Here is a 26125-nt window from a genome sequence, read left to right as displayed (position 1 = left end):
AGACAGCTCTTTCAAATAATTAATTAGATGGCTAATAAAAAGAACGTTTACACCGTTCTCGTAGAATTTCTCAAAAACGAAAAAGATAGCGTTTATATATTCGAGCGTAACGCGCGCGCGTGCACACACGTACATACAAAATTCGCTCGCATTTGCATTTGACGACTGTTTACCGCTCGAAGAAAGGCTTCCTCCTCCGGCGGCGCTTTAAATAAAGGTCGTTCTCCCCTCCATACCACATAATACAACACACATACACACGCATATACCTTTCCCCCTCCAGCGCTTCAATCAGCTGACTGGGCGCACTCCCCTTCCGCCACTGCCGCCGCCCAGCTGTTGTATAAATATACATCGAGTTAGGTTACATTGCGCGTTAGGTTAGGTTAGGTTAAGCTGATGCTAGGCTAGACGCTGCACAGGCGGCGGCGCCGCTATTATCATATAACATAGCATAGTTATCATACGCATGAGCGCAAGAGTTACTCTGATTATTCTTGTCGCGCAATTGCGTTAATTAATTATCGAGCGAGATGATTTTTTTATTTCGAATGCCTTTCGGTTCTTATTCAGAAATTCACGCTTTAGCCGTATCGTTTTTACACACGCGTCTCGTACCTACGCTGATTATATAGTTGATGTGTCATTTAGCGATAAATGGTTTTTACAGATTCCATGCCGAAATGTATTTACCGTACTATTATTAATTTGTTTGTTCTTAGATATACAGGGTGTCCTAAACCACCCGTACACCCCTTTTCTTTCAAAAACTAAGCATTTTAAAGAAAAACGTTTTGAACAAAAATTGTATGGTTATGAGGGGAACATAAGACGGTGTCATTGGTTTGACCTTGGATGGCATCGTTAAGGTCAAGTCAAGGACACCTTTAATTTCTTAAATGGAATATTTTTCATTACATATTCTTGTAGATTATCTCGAGGGCTTTCCAAAACACTATAATAAAGTAATTTTTCATATTAAGTACTTTTTTTAAGTTATTTTGTATTTTAATCTGACATATTTTGATATAAAAAATAAAATATTTCGTAAAATATTCAGTTTTCAATAATCTTACCGTAATACTTTTATGTACAGAATAATGAGACAAATCAATTAGTGGAAAAAAAAAAAAAAAAAAAAAAAAAACCATTGTAAATAATTTTCCTAAAAACAATTATTTTTTTATACGAATTGATTTATCTCGTTACTCTGTACATAAAAGTATTACGGTAAGATTATCGAAAGTAAATATTTTACGAAATATTTAATTTTTTATATCAAAATATGTCAGATTAAAATATAAAATAACTCAAAAAGTACTTAATGAAAAAATATTTTATTATAGTGTCTTGGAAAGCTCTCGACATAAGCTATAAGAATAAGCAATAAAAAATAGGAGATTAGGTTAGGTTCGGTTAGGTTATCTTAACGATGCCATCCAAGGTGCAAAACCAATGACACCGTCTTATGTTCCCCTCAAGATCAAACAATTTTTATTGAAAACGTTTTTCTCTAAAATGCTTAGTTTTTGAAAGAAAAGCGGTGTACGAGTGGTCTACAACACCCTGTATAATTGTACACCGCAAAATGTAATTTTTCCTTATTGGAGAAAGTATATGAATGAACCTTGCTGACGCGCGAAGAATGTATTCCATTAATGCATTTAAATATATATGGGAAAACATGTCTCTATTAAAATCTGCAAGCATAACACGCGCGCGTATCTCGATTGCCTTCCGATCAAATCTAATGAATGAGATTATTTATTGCGCAACGAGGGAAAAATTTTTTTAATGATTATTATCCACTTCATATACATATATTCACTATAGAATGTATCGGATTATTATCTCATTAAACTCGGATAAGAAAATTGATGGTATGCTATATACTCTGGTATATACACAATAGTTTTCATTCGATGTGCTATAAGTTCGTCATGAGATCGTTATCAGCGATATATCGATTTAAAATGGCCTCAGTTCTTATCAGTTTGTACAGCCGCCGTGTTGAAAAATTTTTGCTTCAGGTTTTCTAGGGTCGAGTAATCGATTCATCGAATGATCACGAGAGTGAATAATAAATAATTGTACGTCTTAATCCTCGTTAATCTAATGAATAAAGAAAGTACTTAGTATTGACGTGCAACGACATTGCAAAACGGAAGAGAGAAAGCAAGACGATCCATTTTGAATATTTCAGTAGCGTTTATGTTTTTCGTACATCTTTCTTTATAGTTTTATTTTTTTTTTTTTTTTTTTTTTTTTCAACAGTATAAGTTGCTTTCTAAGAGGATCATTGCAAAATATCTCTTCTATATTTAAGCATAAGTATTTAAGATATGTTTCAATATGTAGAGATTGTGAAAAAAAAATTGCGAATTAACATATAATTAAATATATAGACCTGATTAATTTTTTTAAGTCTCTACGTTTTTTTTTTTAGTTTAACGTCTTCAAGATCAATATAATATCATCCTTTTTTGCTTTTATTTAAGATTTTCTTTTGTATATAATATGATATTAATCCATATACATACATATAATGACAAATACGTTACATGAATTTCGAGCTTCTATTTTTATTTATTACGTAAGATACAATAAAGTATTATTCAAAAGTCAGTTGAATATATTTTTCTTTATCAATCAAACATCATTAAAAATTCTTTGTGGTGATCACTAATGATAATTATTGACATTGGAAATTTAACTTTTTTATGTTACATGTATACGTCACATTGTAGCAAATAGTTATCGCGATAATATCTCGGACATTTCAATATCTATAAAACGCGATTATTTTGCATCGAAGTAGTTGATAGAAAGAGGCTTTTATTACAATGACTTTTATTCGCTTTCAGATTCGTGAATAATGATGTCGTGCGAAACCTTTCATTTGTAATTGGCAAAAGAAGCGCGTAACGCTGCTCTTTGCTGTCGGAAATTAAATAAATACAGGACAGAAAGGTGCTTTCAATATCTGCTATTTCGCTATTATATTTGCTTAAAAAAAAAAAAAAAAAAAAAAAAAAAAAAAAAAAAAAAAACAGATTCTATAAAATTGCGAGAGAGAGAGAGAGAGAGATTGAGTAAAAAATTATTGTAACATTTTTAATTTATATATTAAAATTTATATTTTAATAACTTCTAGTTTTGCTAAAAATTTGCAAACTAAATTAACATAGTTTGATATATATATGGTATAACCTAACCTGTTATACTTTTAAATGGTGAAAAAAAGATCTTTCACAAAATCAAAGTTATTTTTCGAACCGCATTTTTGACAATAATTCTACTTTCAAACACGAAAAAAATATCATAGCGATGAAATAAAATTAAAAGTTTGAGACGCTGGTGCGACGATAGTTTGGCCATTGCTTTTAAGTTCTTCAATCTTAAACAACCGCTTAACAATATATAATAAAGAAAGAGGAATAATTATCGTGAATTAATTGAATCTAATACTTCAATTTATTACGTATGTTTTTTTCCCCCGCAATTTCGATCATTCCCGCAATTTTTGAACTTTTATATCTGCAATGCTGAAATATCAGAATCCGTGGTCGAAATTATCATTTCCATCCGACGAGTGTATAATTAAACGTGTCTCCCGGGCGCGTCGAATAATATAGCAAGATCGGATTCGCGCAATTATTACCGCTGTAGCGACCTCTACCTATTTCTCCAGAACATTTTTTAATTCCTACGTAGATCATGAATAATTTACAGATATGGATGCTTATAATTAAATGTCGATACAGAATATCACGCATTCGATTATTTGCAAAGTATCAATGAAACCGCTCGTAATAATCGAGAGATATTTGTTCCCATAACCAATAAATTATTACAAAAATTAATTTTTATTACTAATATATATATATATATATATAATAAAAAGTATAAGCACAACATTTTAATTATATGTCCCTTTAAAATAGCGCTTTCAATTAATGAATAGGAAAGCGTTCTAAACTCGATTAATCAATGTCGTTAATTAATAATGTTATCAAGTTAATATATCGGAATAATTTTATCGTGATCTAAAATAATATAAGAAATAAAGTATCGATACATGGATAACATCGAGTCATCGTGAGAAGCTCTATTCGTGATTCGACGTCGTCGTCATCCGTAAAGCGTCCGCCGGAATATCCGGGCGAGCCCGCGACCCTACCCGGTTTTCAGCCAGGCAGGCACACTTCGAGATACTCGTAAATTGGCGAGGAAGCGAAGGGAGAGAAACGAGGATAGCAAGAGCGTACAGGGAAAAGAGGTGGACGTCGTAAAGTGAGAGAACGGCGGGGGAAGCAAGCCGAGGGGAAGGAAGACACGGTCGACCATCGATTTCTCGACCCGTATTACGCTCCTTTCGACTTTGGCTGGGAGAAACTCGGTTCAAGCACCGTCATCGTCGTCGTCGCAAGAGAGAGAGAGAGAGAGAGAGAGAGAGAGAGAGAGAGAGAGAGAGAGAGAGAGAGAGAGAGAGAGAGAGAGAGAGAGAGAGAGAGAGGAAAGCGCTTGTGAGGAAAAAAAAAGAAGGCCGTTTATTCGCAAGATGCGAACGAGAATGTCTTTGCCGCTCTGAATACGCATTCGATTCCAATTTATCGCCTTTATTCCTACGCTTACTTTACTATCTGCTTCGCATAACTCGTTTATATTAATCCACGAATATTACGAATCACAGCAAGCATGATATTAGGATGTTTTGGTTGTACAAAAGTAGCAAAAAACTGTTAAAATTTAAAAAGAAAACAAGCTGAGAATTGTGCAAATTAGAAACTTGCACGTTGCATCCTCCTCATTCCATATCACTCACAAAGCTTAAGCTTCTTAAAGCAAGCGGGTTTTTTTAATTTTGGCTTCCTCATAGAGGAAGATATCTCAAAATTTTCCAAAGTTACAACGTCTACAGACATTTCACAAAAAATTCAAAATTTTATAAAAAATGAACTTTTTCACCGATCCTCACTAAATTCAATACCAACCATCTTTTAATAATACTCTATTCATGTAAACAAATTTAACCGAATATCTCAAAATTTGAGAAAATTAGAGCGTGTACAGGCATTTCTTACAAAATTCAAAATTTTATAAAAAATGAACCCTTACAACAATTTTCATCAAATTCGATATCAGTCATCCTTTAATAATACTCTATCCGTATAAAAAAATTTCATCCCATATCACAAAATTTTCCAAAATTACAACGTCTACAGACATTTCTCAAAAAATTCAAAATTTTATAAAAAATGAACTTTTTCACCGATCCTCACTAAATTCAATACCAACCATCCTTTAATAATACTCTATTCATGTAAACAAATTTAATCCAATATCTCAAAATTTGAGAAAGTTAGAGCGTGTACAGGCATTTCTTACAAAATTCAAAATTTTATAAAAAATGAACCCTTTCAACGATTTTCATCAAATTCGATATCAATCATCCTTTAATAATACTCTATTCATGTAAACAAATTTAACCCAATATCTCAAAATTTGAGAAAATTAGAGCGTGTACAGGCATTTCTTACAAAATTCAAAATTTTATAAAAAATGAACCCTGACAACAATTTTCATCAAATTCGATATCAATCATCCTTTAATAATACTCTATCCGTATAAAAAAATTTCATCCCATATCACAAAATTTTCCAAAGTTACAACGTCCACAGATATCTCACAAAAAATTCAAAATTTTATAAAAAATGAACTTTTTCACTGATTCTCACTAAATTCAATACCAACCATCCTTTAATAATACTCTATTCATGTAAACAAATTTAACCCAATATCTCAAAATTTGAGAAAGTTAGAGCGTGTACAGGCATTTCTTACAAAATTCAAAATTTTATAAAAAATGAACCCTTTCAACGATTTTCATCAAATTCGATATCAATCATCCTTTAATAATACTCTATTCATGTAAACAAATTTAACCCAATATCTCAAAATTTGAGAAAATTAGAGCGTGTACAGGCATTTCTTACAAAATTCAAAATTTTATAAAAAATGAACCCTGACAACAATTTTCATCAAATTCGATATCAATCATCCTTTAATAATACTCTATCCGTATAAAAAAATTTCATCCCATATCACAAAATTTTCCAAAGTTACAACGTCCACAGATATCTCACAAAAAATTCAAAATTTTATAAAAAATGAACTTTTTCACTGATTCTCACTAAATTCAATACCAACCATCCTTTAATAATACTCTATTCATGTAAACAAATTTAACCCAATATCTCAAAATTTGAGAAAATTAGAGCGTGTACAGGCATTTCTTACAAAATTCAAAATTTTATAAAAAATGAACCCTTTCAACGATTTTCATCAAATTCGATATCAATCATCCTTTAATAATACTCTATTCATGTAAACAAATTTAACCCAATATCTCAAAATTTGAGAAAGTTAGAGCGTGTACAGGCATTTCTTACAAAATTCAAAATTTTATAAAAAATGAACCCTGACAACAATTTTCATCAAATTCGATATCAGTCATCCTTTAATAATACTTTATCCGTATAAAAAAATTTCATCCCATATCACAAAATTTTCCAAAATTACAACGTCTACAGATATCTCACAAAAAATTCAAAATTTTATAAAAAATGAACTTTTTCACTGATTCTCACTAAATTCAATATAAATAATCCTTAATATTTTATCCATGTAAAAAAATTAAACCCGCTATCTCAAAAATTACGGAAGTTAGAGATTGTACAAACATTGCATACATATATACGTACATACATGCATACATATATACGTACATACATGCATACATATATATATATATATATATCTTTTTTTAAGAATATGATTTTTCGACGTTTTGGAATATTCTAAATACATTGGCATAAAAAACTCGAAACAAAATTTTGTCACAGAAACAAAGCTTCCTCTATAAGGAAGTAAAATCAAAAGGAAGCATATTTCTTACGTTTATATTGTTGGAAAAATCAAATTAATAAATCCGGATTATAAAAACAATTAAAGTATCACAAAATAATATATTTTTAACACGTCTTCATAAAAAAAAATGGTTGTAATTAATATTTTTTCTAATTTGTGAGAAAAACTTTTAGTCGTGAATACCTCCTGAAATCAACTGCAAGAAACGAAATGAAACAAACAAACAAACCAAAAAGAAAAACCGAGTAATCTGCAGAAAGAAAGAGATAATATTTTTCTACAATCTTTAGTAAATCAGTTTTAAACGAGTAAGTGGATCTAAATCAAGTTTTGCACAAAAATTTATCAGAGTTTTCTTAATATATGTGAAAGTTCTTATTTCGTTGGCAATTTTTTCTTTCTTGTCAAATTTGTCAGTAAGTGCTACAATACGAGATTTTCCATAAGAATCGATGCTAACTTTAAGCTTAAATAATTTCTAAATCCTTAAGAGAGAATTGTGCTCAGGTTTTGCACAGATACCTTAGAAGAAATGGTAGAACAGTCTATGAAATTTTCATGCTTTTGTCAATGTTTTGACATGCGACATCTTTAAGTCTAGATAGCAAAATAGAAACTAGATTTTAAAATGAACATCAAAAGGGTCTATCATCTTTTCGTAAAGCGCGAAGAAACATTTGATATCATATTAGATAACTGTATAAAAATGTCAATGCAATCTAACGACACACTCATATTGTTGTTCTTGAATGGAATAATAATGATATCAAATGTGCAATGTATGCGTTTAATATTTTCATATTTTAAATATTTTTAATTGAGAAGTGCTTGATTTGGCAATATTTTCATCTCTCAATTATAGAACTCGATATAATTATTATACTGACAATATCTTATTTTTCATAAATCGTAAAAATTCAATTTAATATTCTTATGTAAACCCGTTTACGTACATACGCACACAATGATGCCACACGACCAGAAAGAGATACAGAGAGAGACACACTTATCAAACACGCGCGCGCGCGCGCGCGCGCGCGCACACACACACACGCATCGTAATAACGCACACTCACGAGCGCTGCATCGGTGTCACTGTGCCGCATCAGATAATACTTCCATATACGTTAATTATACTCCATTCCACTCCCCCGTATTTGAAGGAAAAACACATAGTCACACGCGGACCTTGTAATATGAATGTTTCATCGTGAAGCGAGCGTATCGTTATGTCGTAACAATAATTAGCGAATTTAAATAGAATACTAATTTGCATCAAGTCCATCCCCGTTAATTACTGTAATGAAACCCGATGCATGTGAATATAATAATATTTCACGAACCAGAATCTCGTTTCGAAAAACTCGCAAGAGACGAGCATGAAATAATAAAATAAGATGCGTAACATCAAGTTGCATATTAATGTGTAATCCTTCAGCTTATCACTTGAAAGAACAGATAATGTTATAATTATAGCGTTGAGGAAATCATCGTAAAGCGTGATACGATTAATCTTAACAACAAAAATTATCGAAATAACTCAAGAAATTCGATAAACATCCGCGTAATTCTATTGTAATATTATTATTAGCTGAATATGTGATACTCAGGTTTAATGAAGTTTTGAAAATATTATGCGATGCGATCTTTTTAGAAAATTCTATGCGTAATACATGTAAGTAATAAATAATGTAAATCTTCTTCATTCATCCATCTATTTATGCGCAGTACATGTAATAAATAATGCAAATCTTCATTCATTCATCAATCTTCTGATAAATAATTCATTTTTTTATCTTATCTAATAGCATTATCATACGATAACACCCATATTAAGTTAGCCCCTCCACCAACGCCAAATTAAATCAAATACATCAAATAATTTAGTGCTAATTATGTGCTAATTAGTTGCCGTAATCCGAATTTTCTTGCTCAAACCGTTTAGCAGGAATTTACATTCAAAGTGGGGGGTGCTAGCTTGACATTAAGCCAGCCCCCCCCCCCCCAGAGTGAAAAAAATATATATAAAGCTCGAATCAAAAAATAAAATATACTAGAATTTGTTGCTATTTTGTTGCTCTAAAATAACATAAAAATATTTTTAAAAAAGTATATTATTTAATTAATACCACTATATACTCAGTCTCGCCGCGCCGTACCATTCACTTGCGCGAAGTAAAAGTAAATAAAAAAATGTATCGCTCGCATGTATTTGGTACTGAAATAATCTGTGGACAATATACTGTCGAAATATATGAGAAACTGAATTTGTTGCTCGTCTTAAAGTATTAAAAATCGATACTTTGTCGCCGCGGACCCTATACGACGCGCTATTATATTATATAAACTAACTAAAAGAATTTGTTGCTCGCATGTTTTTGGTATTAAAATAATCTGTGGACGATATACTATCGAAATATATAAGAAACTGAATTTGTTGCTCCTCTTGCTTTTTTAAGAATGACGCGTTAAAGATATATGTTAAGATTACAGAGTGATCAGAGTTAAATAAAATGTAATCGTATTAATGATCGAGTTCGAATGCTAATAAAATAGTAAAATTAATGCGCTCAACGATTATAATTATGAAATCATCAGTAATCATCAATGATGAATAATAGAAATAATCAAGGCAAAGATAATATGGTCAGTTTTAATTCTAAATATTTATATGATTATCAGATTATAAATAATTAATCAAAAAACAACTCGATTTTTCAATATCATCGTTTCCATAAATTAAAAAATAAATTGACACGCATATTGTTAATTTCGTTAATGCACATGTTGGATAATTTTCATTCTCTAAAAATGACGCGTTAAGGATGTTAAGATTACAGAGTGATCAGAGTTAAATAAAATGTAATCGTATTAATGATGATTTCGAATGCTAATAAAATAGTAAAATTAATGCGCTCAACGATTATAATTATGAAATCATCAGTAATCATCAATGACGAATAATAGAAATAATCAAGGCAAAGATAATATGGTCAGTTTTACTTCTAAATATTTATATGATTATCAGATCATAAATAATTAATCAAAAAACAACTCGATTTTTCAATACTATTGTTTCCATAAACTAAAAATTATATTGACAATTTTAAATGTTTAATAATAAATTCTACTGACCGACCGATGCACCGCCCTTGCATGTCTCACTTCTTTCCGCATCTGGTCATCGCGAGATCCTTTCCGTTTCCGGTTGCTCCCTTCGCTTCAAATTGAGACGAGACAGTCTATCAATTTGTCCACTCATGCATAATCACTATTCTCATAATCACTATTTCACTCGTAGTTCAAAATCCGCCATATGCAATGACGCGGTAAAATTATTTCCATGCCGATTATAAACACGAAAGAACATATAATCGCGTATTAATAAATGGACGGAGACGATTTTCCGTGATTCTAATCGACATTCCCGATACTCACGACATCCACTTTATACACGGGATAAACTTGTGATGGATAAAAAAAGGCGAGAAATACGGAAAGAATATTTCAATCTCGCACGCTAATGCAATACGACGGTTACTGTAACGGTTACGGAAAATTTAGGCAGGTTGAGTAGTAGCAGATGGGGAGGGGGGAACGCGTGGTCGAATATCCGTTCCAGGAAAAGGAGCGAGCGCGTCTCTTCCAAGAAATAAACCGTACGCGAAGAATCCTGCGCGAGATAAATCAAACTAGCTCGAGCGACGCTCTTTTGCGATCTCGATTTATGAAATTGTGAATATAACTCTGAAAAAAGGATTACATTTGAAAACAATATTAAAGAATATTAAAGCAGAAACGTGTGGAACGCGACGCGCTTATATTTTCAACGCAATATTATTATATACGACAGCGAGTTAATTATTTCAGCGCCTAAAAATATGTTAAATAATGTATTCATCGATCGTTGTATCGTATTATAAAGTCGATATATCAAAACTACAAATTACTCTCGATTCGGATATTTCGAATATTCGTTCGGATGCGAAATTCATTTTCGATAGATAAAAGATGCGTGGGAAAAATCTTGTCGTTTGCGAGTATATATATATCGAAAGATGCCTTAATCACGATTACACGGGTTAATATATTACACTCGGATAATCGCCTGTTATTCGATACAAGACCCCCCCGACACTCGTTCGTACGCAGATCTCACTTTCGACGGATAAAAAGACGCGAGAAACACGGAGCGCGCGACCGTAATTCGTCTTGAGACTCGCGCTTGTGCGAAGAGACTGACGCGATTACGAAAAATTTAGGCTAGACGGATAGGTGAGGAGAGGGGAGGACCGCGTCGCCGAACGTCTCGGTAGAGAAGCGTTCAAAAAAGTTGGATGAAAACATTCAGATATAAACAAAGAAGCGCGGCTCGAGAGAAAGAGAGAGAGAGAGAGAGAGAGAGAGAGAGCTTATATTACAAAATCTCGATCAATTTTCATGGCGAAACGATAATACAACGAGAATAATCGTTGAATAGAATGTGTAAGATTCGAGGAGGAATATATCTGAAAAGCAGCTCACACACCACATATGAACATTCCTAATAAAATATTTTTATTTAAGAGAAAAAAAAAATGTGTTCGGTTAGTCGACTAATTTTACACGTCAGGTTTAATAATATTCATGGTTGTAAAATTGACCAATCACGGTCATTCGATTCTTGATTGGTGATTGGTTAGTTTTAAAACTATGAATGTTACTGAAATCCAATTAAGGGTGACGTGTCAACGTTAATCGATGTCTCTGAAATGCCGCGAGAAACCACGAGTACCAACAGCTAAATGAGAAATTTCACAATTGGTGAAGCTTCGCGTCGCGTTTTTCACACGTTTCGTATTTCAATATACTTTAATATTCTTTTAAAATATATGATTCTTCTTCAATTATATGTATAATTTCGCCAGAAAATATAATCGCGAGATTGCAAAAGTATCGCTCGAGCTTCGTTATCTTATCCTTGTTCGTACCGCGAAGGTTTTTTGGCGCACGATTTTTTTCTCGCAAAAGACTCGCTCGCTCCTGTTCTTGGAAGAGATATTCGACGACATTCCCCTCCCCTCCCCCCATCTATCCGTCCAGCCTAAATTTTCCGTAACGCTCTTCGCACAAGCGCGATTATCGAGACGTATTATTTGTTGCTATTTTGTTGCTCTAAAATAACATAAAAATATTTTAAAAAAAGTATATTATTTAATTAATACCACTATATACTCAGTCTCGCCGCGCCGTACCATTCACTTGCGCGAAGTAAAAGTAAATAAAAAAATGTATCGCTCGCATGTATTTGGTACTAAAATAATCTGTGGACGATGTACTATCGAAATATATAAGAAACTGAATTTGTTGCTCGTCTTAAAGTATTAAAAATCGATACTTTGTCGCCGCGAACCCTATACGACGCGCTCTTATATTATATAAATTAACTAAAAGAATTTGTTGCTCGCATGTTTTTGGTATTAAAATAATCTGTGGACAATATACTATCGAAATATATAAGAAACTGAATTTGTTGCTCGTCTTAAAGTATTAAAAATCGATACTTTGTCGCCGCGGACCCTATACGACGCGCTCTTATATTATATAAATTAACTAAAAGAATTTGTTGCTCGAATGTTTTGGGTACTAAAATAATCTGTGGACGATGTACTATCGAAATATATAAGAAACTGAATTTGTTGCTCGTCTTAAAGTATTAAAAATCGGGGGGGCTTAATGTCAAGCTAGCACCCCCCACTTTGAATGTAAATTCCTGCTAAACGGTTTGAGCAACAAAATTCGGACTACGGCAACTAATTAGCACATAATTAGCACTAAATTATTTGATGTATTTGATTTAATTTGGCGTTGGTGGGGGGGCTAACTTAATATGGGTTACGATAACGCTAATAGATAAAATAGAAATGTTACTATATTTCTTAGCATAAGGCACAAACCTTATGATAATATAGAATAATAATAAATCTTTACACCGCTCACGTGCAAAATATATACAATATAATGTTAATGAATGTGAATGAAAAACAAGTTTTCTTCAGTGTAAAAGATACCTTCAATATACAGGGTGTAACAGAGCGCCCGTATATCAGCAGTTTTTTGAGGAAACAACGCACTTTCGTGAAAAATATTTCACACAAAGGTTGTAGAGCTCTAAGTGGCGCATTATATAATAATATTAGTATGACCTTGAATAGCATCGTCAAGGTCATACAAAAATCACTTTGAAAATTTTAAATAGAACCCCCTATTTTTCATTACATATTCTTATAGCTCGAGAGCTTTCCAAAACACTATAATAAAGTATTTTTTTATTAAGTACTTTTTGAGTTATTTTATATTTCAATCTGACATATTTTGATATAAAAAAGTAAATATCTCGTAAAATATTTAATTTTCCATAATCTTACCGTAATACTTTTTTATGTGCAGAATAATGAGACAAATCAATCAGTATAAAAAAATGATTGTTTTTAGGAAAATTATTTACAATGTATTTTCCTTAATTTTTTTTTTGCACTAATTGATTTGTCTCATTATTCTGTACATAAAAGTATTACGGTAAGATTATCGAAAATTAAATATTCTACGAGATATTAAATTTCTTATATCAAAATATGTCAGATTAAAATATAAAATAACTCAAAGAGTATTTAATAAAAAAATACTTTATTATTGTGTTTTGGAAAGCTCTCGAGGTAAGCTACAAGAATGTGTAATGAGAAATGGGGGGGTCCATTTAAAAAATTCAAAGTGATTTTTATATGACCTTGAAGGTGCTATTCAAGGTCATACTAATATTATTATATAATGCGCCACTTAGAGCTCTACAACTTTTGCGTGAAACATTTTTCACGAAAATGCGTTGTTTCCTCAAAAAACTGCTGATACGGGCGCTCTTTTACACCCTGTATACTGTAAAGAAATTACAGATAAAGTGTATATAAACTTATTTCTCCTCAAATTGTGATCGGGGAAAAAAAGAAAAAAAAAAAAAGTGCAAATTTTCTCTTTCACGCGTGTCATAAATCTTAACGCTCATAAATTGAGATAAATTTTCTAATTTAGTATCATTTCAAATTTCACGCATACGATGCGGTCTCGTTAACTCATTATTGTTATATCTTATTCAAACTCATTTTTAATGTGCCGAATTGTGCCGCGTACGAAAATCTAAGACGCCAATACCGCTCGACTGTTTAAGCGACATTACGATGACGCGAATCGAGAGACACGGAAGACGAAACACGCGAGCCTCAACAGAGTCACGAAGAGCCGGCTCGCGGCCGAGCTTCGTTTCCCATTCAATGAATCCTTACATGGAACACGTCGCCGAGGACGGCATTACGCGCATTCCCCGTCCTCTCCGCTGTCGGTGCCGCGACAGATGGCACTCCTATCTGCGTCAATTACAGACGGATTTCTCTCTCTCTCTCTCTCTCTCTCTCTCTCTCTCTCTCTCTCTCTCTCTTTCTCGTCGGGGCGTTTCGAGGCAAGAGATACGTGGCGCAATGAGGACCTCGGATCTTGATGGTTTCGCCGAGAGCGAACCGACATTACGAGCGGTCGCGTTGGTGTGAGGGCGGGAGAAGAGATCGGGACAGAAGCGAGTAGAGAGAGAGAGAGAGAGAGAGAGAGAGAGAGAGAGAGAGAGAGAGAGAGAGAGAGAGAGAGAGAGATCGTCGCAAGAGATGGTGGAGGTGGAGGAGCAGCACAGCAATCAATACAGAGCCAGCAGAGCAAAACCATCCCTCGATTACTCCGTGTCCCCCCCCCTCTCCCCCCCTCTCACTCTCTCTCATGCTATCTCGATCTCTTTTTCTCTCGAGAGAGCTCGCCGATATATATATATATCTCTCTCTCTCTCCCTCTCTTTTCGATGTCTGTCTCTCTTTCTCCAACGAGCACAAATACGATTGCATGAACGCTACAGTGCCGTTAACTGGAGACTTGCCCACACGCGCCCCAAATACACGTACAGACAACGAGACACGCGCGCGCATTCGTGCTATCAAGGTGCGCGCGCGCGCGCGCGCGCGTACGCAACGGGGCAACCGGGGCGTCACATGCTATAACGTAACATACGTCGCATCGACTGCAATTATAGCGGCGAGATACTCGCAAACGAGGGAACGTGCGAGAGCGAGAGCGAGAGCGAGCGCGCGGATGCACAAACGCGAGTAGGTGTTCCCCTCCCGACCGAGCGCGCATATACTTCTTTCCCGAGAAGCCGGGGAATACCGTGGGGAAAACGCGGAGATACGCGGAAGCTGTAATAAGCGAATTATGTGAGTGTATTCGCGCGGCGACGATCGATACGAAGAAATGCGCTGGGCGAGCGCCGTAATCTCTTTCGAGAATGTCGACGCGGACGCCTACAATGAAAAACTGCCGCCTATATCCCTCTCCGCTCGCCGCGAATCGAATCCGACGCGATTTGCGAAACGAAGTCATATTAAACGCGCTTCAAATAGCGCTTCATTCAACCCGTAACGCGATTCTAGTTTGCTACGGCGAAATAATGCCAGTCTGACGCAAGTAAGAAGATACGATATATCCAACATGTTTAAAATTTCGCGGAGTCGTTAAGAATTTCTGTTCAATAATAACGAAACGTAACGATTTATAATAAATCGTATAAAGTAATTCGTACACGCAAAACATCGTACATATTTATGAAATCCTTATCTTCTTTTAAGCTTTCATCGTGTTTAAAGATAACAGAATAGGATTTTTGATGTAATCGATTTTTTTTTTTGTAATGATACGTGTTTAATGCACTTTACGGTTTATTTATTGTTGAAAGTTTAAAGAAGCGCTATTTTTTTTTAAGAGATATATTTATAAAAAAAAAAAAGTACGACGTCATATATGGGATATACATACAATGCACTTGTATAGTGCTCGCGATGCAAGAATAGAAATCCCCTATAGTGAAATATTAATGCGATGAATATCCTCGACGCTTCTATCGCTTGCTTTGCACGAAGAAAAGAATCAGGGATCTGATATCGAAATGATAATATCTATATATAAGTATTACTTACGAAAACCGCCGCGAGTTATACACTCGACTTTCTATTGCCTCGCGGTGAAAAAAAAGATACGATCAATTAATACAATCATACATCGAAAGTGAATTTTGAAATAAAGGAAGCGAGAAAGCGATAAAATTCACGGTATCAAATTCGCAATTTAGGGAATTCCAATGTTCCATATGTGTGGGGCACACACGGACATTGCTTAATGATCTCGCGTCCCTCTCGTTCGCGTATGTCTGCGCCGGCGTATTATATGTACACATATGTACATTACGTATATGCGAGGTGGATTCGTGTACTCACGATTAATTACGAAGCCTCAACTCATAGTAGAAGCCGGCTCCACGAGACTCCACTTTGCACCTGAAACATAGAAATATATTATGTCATTAATAATGACGCCGAATGCTCTCTAGGTTCTTATATCTAGGGTTGCACGAGACCCAAGACAAGACGATATTCGCAAAAATATTGTATTGATCTTGAAAATTTTAATCTTGTTTTAGTCTTGAGAGGATTTTCGTATCAAAGATCTTGTCTTGCCTTGATTTTTATTAACAGTTTTTATTTAACACTAAATTATTTGTCAGCTTGATAAAAAACAGAAAGTAGTAAGTATATCTGATTTCTTCTGTTATCCGAAGCGCCGAGCACGATTTTCGTTTGTTCTTTACCTAACCTAACCTAACCTAAAAACGAAAACCAAGTTCTTCCGCTGAACATGCAAACATTTCCGAAAGTGATAATGAAAGTTCGGAAGTAAGTGCAGTTAAACAATGCACATAGAAAACTTATTTTAAGTATGAAACAAGAAACAATGAAAAAATCGGCGTATGTTTATTATGTCGAAAAGAAAACGTGACTAAAGAAATCAAAATGAAAAATAGTAACACTACTGGATTAAAAAAATACTTGGAGAAAGATCATAAAAAAGCATATGAAGATTTATTTGGATTAAAAGCAATGAAAAATAAAATATGGTCAGAAAAACAAAAAACGATAGATATATTTTTAAACTTAAGTATTGAAATTAAACTTTATAAATTAAGTAATATAAAGTAATTAATTTGCGCTATTTTTATGTCACATTAAAGTGTGTAATGATAATGATGCGCAGACTCTTTAAATTTAAATTTTTTAAAGTTTTTAAATTTATAAATGTTTTTATTTACTAACAATAAATAAAATTTTTTCTCTTTCTCGCCTATTTCCATATTAATTAGAATCTCCGTTTAGAGATCGGGAGCAATTAGATAACTTTTTTTAAAAACCAAGACTTCTCGATAAGATCAAGAATCTTGATAATTTGTTTTGGTATTGTCTTGATAATTAATTTAAAATCTTGTCTTGAAATTCAAGACATGATCAAGACAAGACCAAAACTAGTCTTGGTATCTCGTGCAACCCTACTTATATCAGTCGACCAATAAAATTATTAAGAGCACGCAATCATTAGCGAATACTTATCGGTTTCGTTCGCGAGATCGTTGATCGCTTCGTTATTTCGCGTGGAAGCGAAATATCCCCCGATCAAACTGATGATAATGAAACAAATTTCTCGTTCCTGCAACGAGAGAGGTGTTCTCTCGGTTTTTTTTTTCTAAAATTTTTTTATTATCCTTACTTTATTTAAATGATAGTACGATTTAAACGTTTGTAACTTTAGAGTTGGCATCATCACTCTTAGACATATCTATTTCTCCTTGGATTATGTTACATTAACGCGCTAATGCAAAAGAGTTAATAAATCATTTTAATAATTAGAACTAGAAAAATGTTCATTAATATAGCGGAAGCATCTGTAATCACTAGTATAATTCAGACCGAAATTGAAATTAATTTCAAATCAATCGTGTCGCCGTTACACATATCATAACGATTAACTGGCTGCAAGATTCGTTGAGGGAGATAGATGGTTGAATATGGTATTCGGTAACTACGCCTGCGCTATTTGATGCGTCGAAAGCATATCGTGTATATATAAATCGTGGAATCACATATCGGCATTCGCCCCCCCCCCTCCCCCTTGCTCTCATTCTCTCTCTCTCTCGTTCACTCGACTTTTCCCTATCGACGCAGCAAAGTGATACCACAAACAAGTAAATAGACTGCCGGCTGGAATTGACCAGAGTAATATTTGCCATCGATCGCGTTTGCCGCGGGAAAGGAAACACATGAATGTAGCAAAAGCGTTTACCCTGGCGCACACGCTAATGCATGAATGCTGAGTCAATGTTAGCGTTGCTTGCGCCATCGTTGCAAAGTCGCTATTCGGTGTGTCGCGTCTGTACACCATCGCATTTCGACAGAAATTATGATCGATATGACGGATATCGCCCAAACGCGTGTGTATCTAACTATAAAACGGCACGATTACGATAACTGTGGCCCCCTATTTGAAAGGTCGTTTCTGAAGACATTTTTCACGAGGAACACGGGAAAAATAGTAAAAAAAAATTCCGACCAATAGTTTTCGAGATGTATCACTTTAAAGTATTGGACATGATAATAAAACGTTACCAATGACCTTGACCTTAACATATGTTGTGAAGATCACTGTCGCGAGTATCTTCCATGTGTAGGTTAGAATCGTATGTACTACCAATGTCTTGCGTTGTTTACGTTTTTTGAACATAAACAAAAAATTCTCGTTGCTCTTACTATTAGTATGAGATGCTTGTATTCAGTTTTCGAAAGTGATCATTCACATTCATAATCTTTTTTGTTAAAATTTGTTTAATTTTCTTATTTATTTTAATTTCCTCGCTTCGCATTGTAAAGTATATGCGTGGACGCAGTGGGTTCCGCCCCCCCCCCCCTGCGGGGGAGCTCCACTTCCGAAAGATATAACCTAACCCAAACCTATTTCTGATTTAAAACTAAAATTTGATTTGGGTTACGTTATATAACCCAAACCAAATTTTCGTTTCGAATTAAACTTTAACTTTAAATATCTCAAAAATTATAAGAGACCGCCGATTAAGTTATAAAGAAAAGTTACTCAGGATCATGATCTTAACAACATATATCAAGTTCAACATCGTTGAGTCCGTTTTTATAAAGTTTTATTATCATGTCCAATACTTTAAAGTGATATATCTCGAAAACTATTGGTCAGAAAATTTTTTTACTATTTTTCCCGTGTTCCTCGTCAAAAATGTCTTCAGAAACAATCTTTCAAATAGGGGGCCACAGTTATCGTAATCACCCCTATAAAACAATTCTGCAACACGTTACGCTGTCTCTAGCACACAGAGAGCGATATAGTTATATCTCTTGAAACGCTGATACTTAAAAATTTTTTTACGGGCCACTTGCGCGAAGCACAATCGACGTGTTGTGATCGCGCTTGCTCGTGTCTTATTTGTGGTTTTAGCATAACGTAGATTTTTTTTCTTTTTTAACAAATGATGGCTGTTGTACAGGTAATGTACTGACAATAAATCGATATTACTCTTGTAGATCGAATAGGATTATCGTCAAACCTTTTAATTTTTAAATTTATGTACACACAAATCTATAATTAAACCAAAATATTAATAATATAATGATAATCTTATTGAAGGATATTTCAGCAAAAGTCATGGTAGTAAATATGCATATTAGATTACACCTCACCGATGACTTTGACCTTGACGTATGTTGTCAAGGACATAACCCTGAATAATTTTTCCTTATATAACTTTTCCTTAACCGGCGGTCTCTTGTAGTTTCTGAGATATTTAAAGTTAACATTTGAGTAATAATATAGAAACAGAAGATATAACCTAATCCTTTTTGGTAATTGTGCAGAATAGGAGAGGCAAAATCCATCTCACAATTGTTGCATGGATGAGAAAGTATATGCGTGGACGCCAGTGGATTCCCCCTTACGGGGGGGCGCCACTTCCAAAAGGTATAACCTAATCCAAACCTATTTCCGAAAATTTGGTTTGAATTATACAACGTAACCCAAACCAAAGAAATAGGTTTGGGTTAGGTTATATTTTCAGGAAGTGAAACCCCCCCGTAGAGAGAGCGGAACCGATTGTGTGCACGCATATACTTTACAAAGCAAAGCGAAATCCACCCTACAATTGTTGTGTGGATGGAAAAGTATATGCTTGGATGCAGTGGGTTCCACTATAAAAAAAACTAAACACATAGGTTTGGGTTAAACCTCACTTTGCGTGGAAAGTAAAAAAATCCAAAGAGCGCGCGCTTCGTCTCTGGAAATGTAAAGAAACACTTTTTTCACGTGTAATCTATGTATATACAATGTAAACAACCTTTATTTTTCTATATTTTATAATAGAAAAATCATTAAAATTGTGAAATCATAACTTTAAATATCTCAGAAACTATAAGAGACCGCCGGTTAAGTTATAAGGAAAAGCTACTCAGGGTCATGTGTCCTTGCCAACATATGTCAAGGTTAAAGTCATCGGTGAGGTGTAACCTAATGTGCACGTTTACCCTATATATTATAGGTTATGCTCTATATATCGCGTATATATTTTACAAATGTATGATACATTTATCAATCTAAGAAAATAATAACCAAACTTTTTCTTAAAAAGATGTGCACGTGCGTATTAACATTAATATTATTCAACGAGTCTGTCAAATAAAATAGCTTACCCGCGTTGAAATCCATATATAACCGCGTTCTGGTTATATAATCTAAATGTTTTACCTTATAAACTAAATTACCTCAAACCTGGAAAGAGCAAGATAGTGTATCTTCACCTAATATTATAATATAAACGGGATAATATTCTTAATCTCTAGAAACTCGAGCAAGAGAAATATTTCGAAATTTCGCGAAAACTACGTTTCAGTTTACATTTACGCATTAACTCTCTGCCAAAAATCTCCCCTTCGTATTACTTGTCGATGAACGTAAAATGTATATATTTGATACGCAGTGAATAATGTCCCTCACAAATCCTTTGGCAACTTGCGACATTAAAATATTATGTGTACGCTCGTATAAAAATAAATAAATATATAATTATATTTTTATACAGTAGAGAATCTATACACAATTTTCTCTCTCGGGAATTGCACGATAACAAAAATTTTCAATAATCCAAATAATTGTACTCTGTCACAATCTGAATATATACATTCAAATATAAGAAGATTAGAAGATTATACAAATTCTTACCATAACAAACAAATATCTTTAATAATTGGGCTAATCTTCCCTCGTACGTAGATAAAAAAAGAATTTTTTGAAGAAAAAAACACGATGTCATTAGAGCCGAGAATTCGCCGCTATCTTACATCATTTTATGCGCTTCAAGCTTTCTCTACGTGTTCGTGAATAATCAATAATCTGTTGTGCAATTAATTACGTGCACCCTGACACGACCTTTGGTTTTCTTCAATCGCGCGGAAGGCGCGATTTGCTCCCGGTGACGTGGATTAAAGACTCGAGACTCAATGGCTCGCTCGACCTCGGACGATTTTATCTGTGCCGGGGGCATTAATTCATTAATTAACGAGAAAGGTTCTTATCTGCCGACGTTGATAACGACGGCCGAGAGCCTCGACCTAGCACAATCGCGGATTGGCCCCATAGAAAGGCGGCCAATCCGCGGAAAAGTCACATCGCGCCTATTCCGGCGACATCAAGCGCTTCAATTGTATTCATAATTCATGAATAACGCGACGCTTATCACCCAAACGTCAATCACGCATATGCGTGAATATTTAAATTATCGGTATCGTTCGCAATAACGATTATTTTTATCGGTAAACCGCGACACAAAACGTCAAAATATTAATCGTTCACCGTTCACTTTTCTCACAGTATCTGTCGCAAATTATAATATATATATATATATATTGTACATTATATCGATTTCATTACTTATAGATCCAAGAAAACAGCTCATTTCATTTTACTTGAAACAGAAAAATATGAACTAAGGTATGATTACACATCGATGATGCATTGAAAAAAGAATATTGCATAATTCTATCAGTCTGCTCTGTAATTAAGAATACGCCTTTATATATGTATACGCGCCTCGTCGATGCTCGTCAAAGCAGAACACAATTACCGCGTCCATTTCTGAACACATATTACATATATGTAAAATTTTTGTATTCGAATTTTTGATTCTATTTTATCTAGAATAGAATACACTATTAAAGTATTGTACGGAGCTTGTGAGATACCTTGTGTGTATATGTAATGTAGAATAATAATTATCTTTGATTATCGATCATTTTGGACATATTGCTGCATTTTGTTAAATTATAGTTCAGCACAAAATGACGAATGGAAACACGAAATGGCCATTTGCCACTTTTAATTGTTGATACAGACAATTGAATATCATCAGCCACTATCTATTGATTATCATGACCATTGTGGCTTGCCCGCCGTTCATCTATTCATGTACCAATTGTTATGTCAAAAACGAAAAACCACAAATATATTCTAATGTTACATATTAAATGTAGAATATGCAATCATTATAATTTCTGCCAATTGTACCTAATGGCGTATTCTCAATAAATAATTATACCTTTGAAAAATTAGTATTCCCCCCCCCCTCCCCCATTAATAAACTATATAAATATTTTATTAATATATCTTAAAATATTTGCGTTATGAATTCTTTTCAAACTTGTTAATTTCGCTTTCATTAAGGCCGTTTTCATTTAGCCTGGCATATCTGCAAGTTTGCAAAACTCATTGTAATACATTAATTACCGTACTATATAAAATTAATGTCTATATTCATATAATTGTAATATATCGAGTTTAATAAGATTTAAGAAAAAGGAAGCTCCTCGAAAAAAAAAAAGACAGATTTCGATGAAGTTCAACGACCTTTTGAGAAAGCGTCTGTAAATTACGACTTGTAACGAGAGTCAGCGGGACTGACTGAGTCATCGATATATAGTAACTTCACGTACGCACGTATGTGTACTCGCCACTATTACAGTTTCATTCACAAGCATTGGCGCGTTCTTACGCGCTGACGCACCGCATACGCGTATAGGATTCTGCTCGCAATGTAAATATCCACGAACGCATATAGAATGGGGCTAGAAAGAAAACTATGCATTTGATAAATAAGCTTTTTTCAATCGTTTGCGATTTTTTCTAGTGACACATGTACACGATAGAATAAAGCAGTTCCTGAAAAATTTCTTCCTATACTTATACAGAGTGTCCCATTTTAAAGGACCCACTCAAATATCTCAGAAACATTGCGTTAAATCGAAAAATGTTTCAAACAAAAGTTGCGTGGCTTCAAGGGGGACATAAGATGGTGACAATGATTTGACCTTGGAAAATCATTTGAAGGTCATGTGAAGGTCAACTTTAAAATCTTAAATGCAATCCCCCATTTTTTATTTAGTATTCTTGTAGCTGACATCGAGAGCTTTCCAAAACACTATAATAAAGTATTTTTTCATTAAGTACTTTTTGAGTTATTTTATATTTTAATCTGACATATTTTGATATAAAAAATTAAATATCTCGTAAAATATTTAGTTTTTGATAATCTTACCGTAATACTTCTATGTACAGAATAATAAGACAAATCAATTAGTATAAAAAAAACAAAAAAAAATGTTTTTAAGAAAATTATTTACAATGTATTTTTTTTAAACAATTATTTGTTTTTTTTTTAGCACTAATTAATTTCTCTTATTATTCTGTACATAGAAGTATTACGGTAAAATTATCGAACACTGAATATTTTACAAAATATTTTATTTTTTATATCAAGATATGTCAGATTAAAATATAAAATAATTCAAACAGTACTTAATAAAAAAATACTTTATTATAGTGTTTTGGAAAGCTCTCGATATCAGCTACAAGAATACTGAATAAAAAATGGGGATTTCTGCTTAAGATTTTAAAGTTGACCTTCACATGACCTTCAAATGATTTTCCAAGGTCAAATCATTGTCATCATCTTATGGCCCCCTTGAAGCCACACAACTTTTGTTTGAAACATTTTTCGATTTAACGCAGTGTTTCTGAGATATTCGAGTGGGCCCATTAAAATGGGACACCCTGTATATTAACCCTATTTTTAATAAATGCATATTTTCAAAATAATAATGCAGAATTCAAAATATCTTTTAAAAAACGTTTTCTAACTAAATCTTTGACATTAAATATAATTTGAAAGAAATAATAAATTTCGTGAATTCTGCTTATATAGGGTGTTTCTTAACAAGTGAGAAAAGTATTGAAATGGTGGATTCAGGATACAAAAATAAGAAAACAAGTTCATATAAAATATAAACATATATCCGATATGATCTTGTTTCCGTATTACAACCTGTTTTATTTTCCAATAGAATTAAGATAGCATATTTGAATATCGGTTTGCTGTTTATCTACAATATTTAAAGGACTTAAGATTTTGCTAATCTGTAAACATAAACACGTGTTATTTATGTTGTAAGTATGGTTCGTATCTTGTGCTCAGTAAAGATATTCGTATCATACGTTAGTACTATTAACGTAACAATTTAAGTGAAAATTATGGCTTGATCAAACAATGAAATGGCAGACATGCATCTTATGTATGGATTAGTCTGTATTCAAGTTAGAGGTGGTCATTTTGACCACTTCCTGTAATCTTAACTATCTTAATTCTGTTGAAAAATAAAACAGGCTATAACTTGGAAACAAGGTCATATCGGATATATGTTTGTAGGAACTTTTTTTTCTTATTTTCGTGTCCTGAATCCACCATTGCAATACTTCCCACTTATTAGGAAACACCCTATACGCGCACACTGCCAAATTTAATTTCACTCCTGTGTTCACACAAAGGCTTCTATCGTACAATTAATTAACATGGTAAACATTTCGCGATACGTATGCGCAAAGTGCGTGTACATTGCCATTACGGCGTAAGCATAAACGTACACACGCGAGCTCTCGTGTGCGAGAGAGACAGACTGGGAGAAGAAAATACATAATCCTTTATTTTATGCGCCACCAGCAGCTGCGCGTGCATATGTGTGCGTGCGTGTACACGTACGCGTGCATTCACCGGTCCGAGTATTATTATTCACTGTTTTATATATAAACACAACGATATAGACACGTCGATGCACGTATATAAGTATATATACAACGTATGTTTATATACGACCTTCTCCATGTACACCGGTATCTAGGTTAATGTCTTCTCCGAGAGCGAGGGAAGGGGAAAAAAAAAAAAAAAAAAAAAAAAAATCCGATCCACAATTTGATATACGAACGTGATTTTTTCGCGTACTTCGCGTTCTCGTTATCAAGAGATCTTCGATTTTGATGCATTTTCGAAAGATCTATTTCTTCAATATATAGAGGATATATGTGATATACTCATCCCGTTTCTCTATAAAATTTTAATTATAAATTTTAATAAATCTAAAATTAATCTTACCAGAAAGAAGTGTCGAAGCAGCAAGATAGTTTTCGTTTTATATGTAATTAAGGTTTTTGGCTGTACAATAGTAGCAAAAAACTACCAAAATTAAGAAAAAAAAATATATTTCTTACGTTTATTATACTGTTTGAAAAATCAAATAAATAAATCCAAAATATAAAAAAAGAATTAAAGTATCAGAAAATAATATAGTTTTTAACGTCTTCGTAAAAGAAAATAATTTCTTTGGCAATGTTTTTTTTCTTGTCAAATTTGTCAATAAGTGCTACAATATGCAATTTTCCATAAAAATCAATACTAATTTTAAATTTAAATAATTTCCAAAAGAACAACAACCTTAAGAGAATTGTGCTTAGGTTTTGCATAGATAGTCAAAAGAAATAATAAAACAGTCTATGAAATTTTCATATACTTTTGTCAATGTTTTGATATATGACACATACATCCTTAATGAATAGCTTTTCATACACGAGTCATGCTTCAAATTTAAGTAATATAATAATATAATCCAAATTGGCAATGCGCGATTCAAATCTTACTAAAGTTGCAAAAATAAATAATGATATAGAAAAATATACAATATTTTAGGTAAGTAAGTCTTGAAATTGCAAATGATTTCGTGATCCATAAATTCAATGTAACACATGTTAACGTATACTAACCAATTTATAATGACAATGCTTTTTTGTCTCTGCCGCAATTGACTGTCATTATCGATGTAGTTAAACAGTCATAAAATAACGCGCATGA

General features: G+C 33.4%; 1 protein-coding gene across 12 annotated transcripts in view; it reads right to left on the bottom strand.

Moving 5' to 3' along the window:
• Positions 1-26125, bottom strand: part of LOC138943350 (bromodomain adjacent to zinc finger domain protein 2B) — a 157309-nt gene that overhangs the window by 54258 nt on the left and 76926 nt on the right. For 6 of the 12 annotated variants that reach the window (XM_070314102.1, XM_070314104.1, XM_070314103.1 and 3 more), the window contains exon 1: positions 10066-10721. In XM_070314102.1, coding sequence (XP_070170203.1) covers positions 10066-10107 — 42 coding nt within the window. In that variant the 5' untranslated portion in view covers positions 10108-10721. Of the gene's footprint in view, positions 1-10065; positions 10723-16271; positions 16332-26125 lie in introns of those variants that run through there. The other 6 variants (XM_070314106.1, XM_070314108.1, XM_070314112.1 and 3 more) reach the window with 4 other exon arrangements.

The sequence above is a fragment of the Polyergus mexicanus genome, unplaced genomic scaffold (assembly GCF_030449975.1).
Source record: "Polyergus mexicanus isolate NDT 795.1 unplaced genomic scaffold, iyPolMexi1.0 SCAF_26, whole genome shotgun sequence".
Taxonomy (NCBI): domain Eukaryota; kingdom Metazoa; phylum Arthropoda; class Insecta; order Hymenoptera; family Formicidae; genus Polyergus; species Polyergus mexicanus.
Note: the sequence above shows the minus strand (reverse complement) of the source record. Positions and strands in the feature narration are given on the sequence as shown.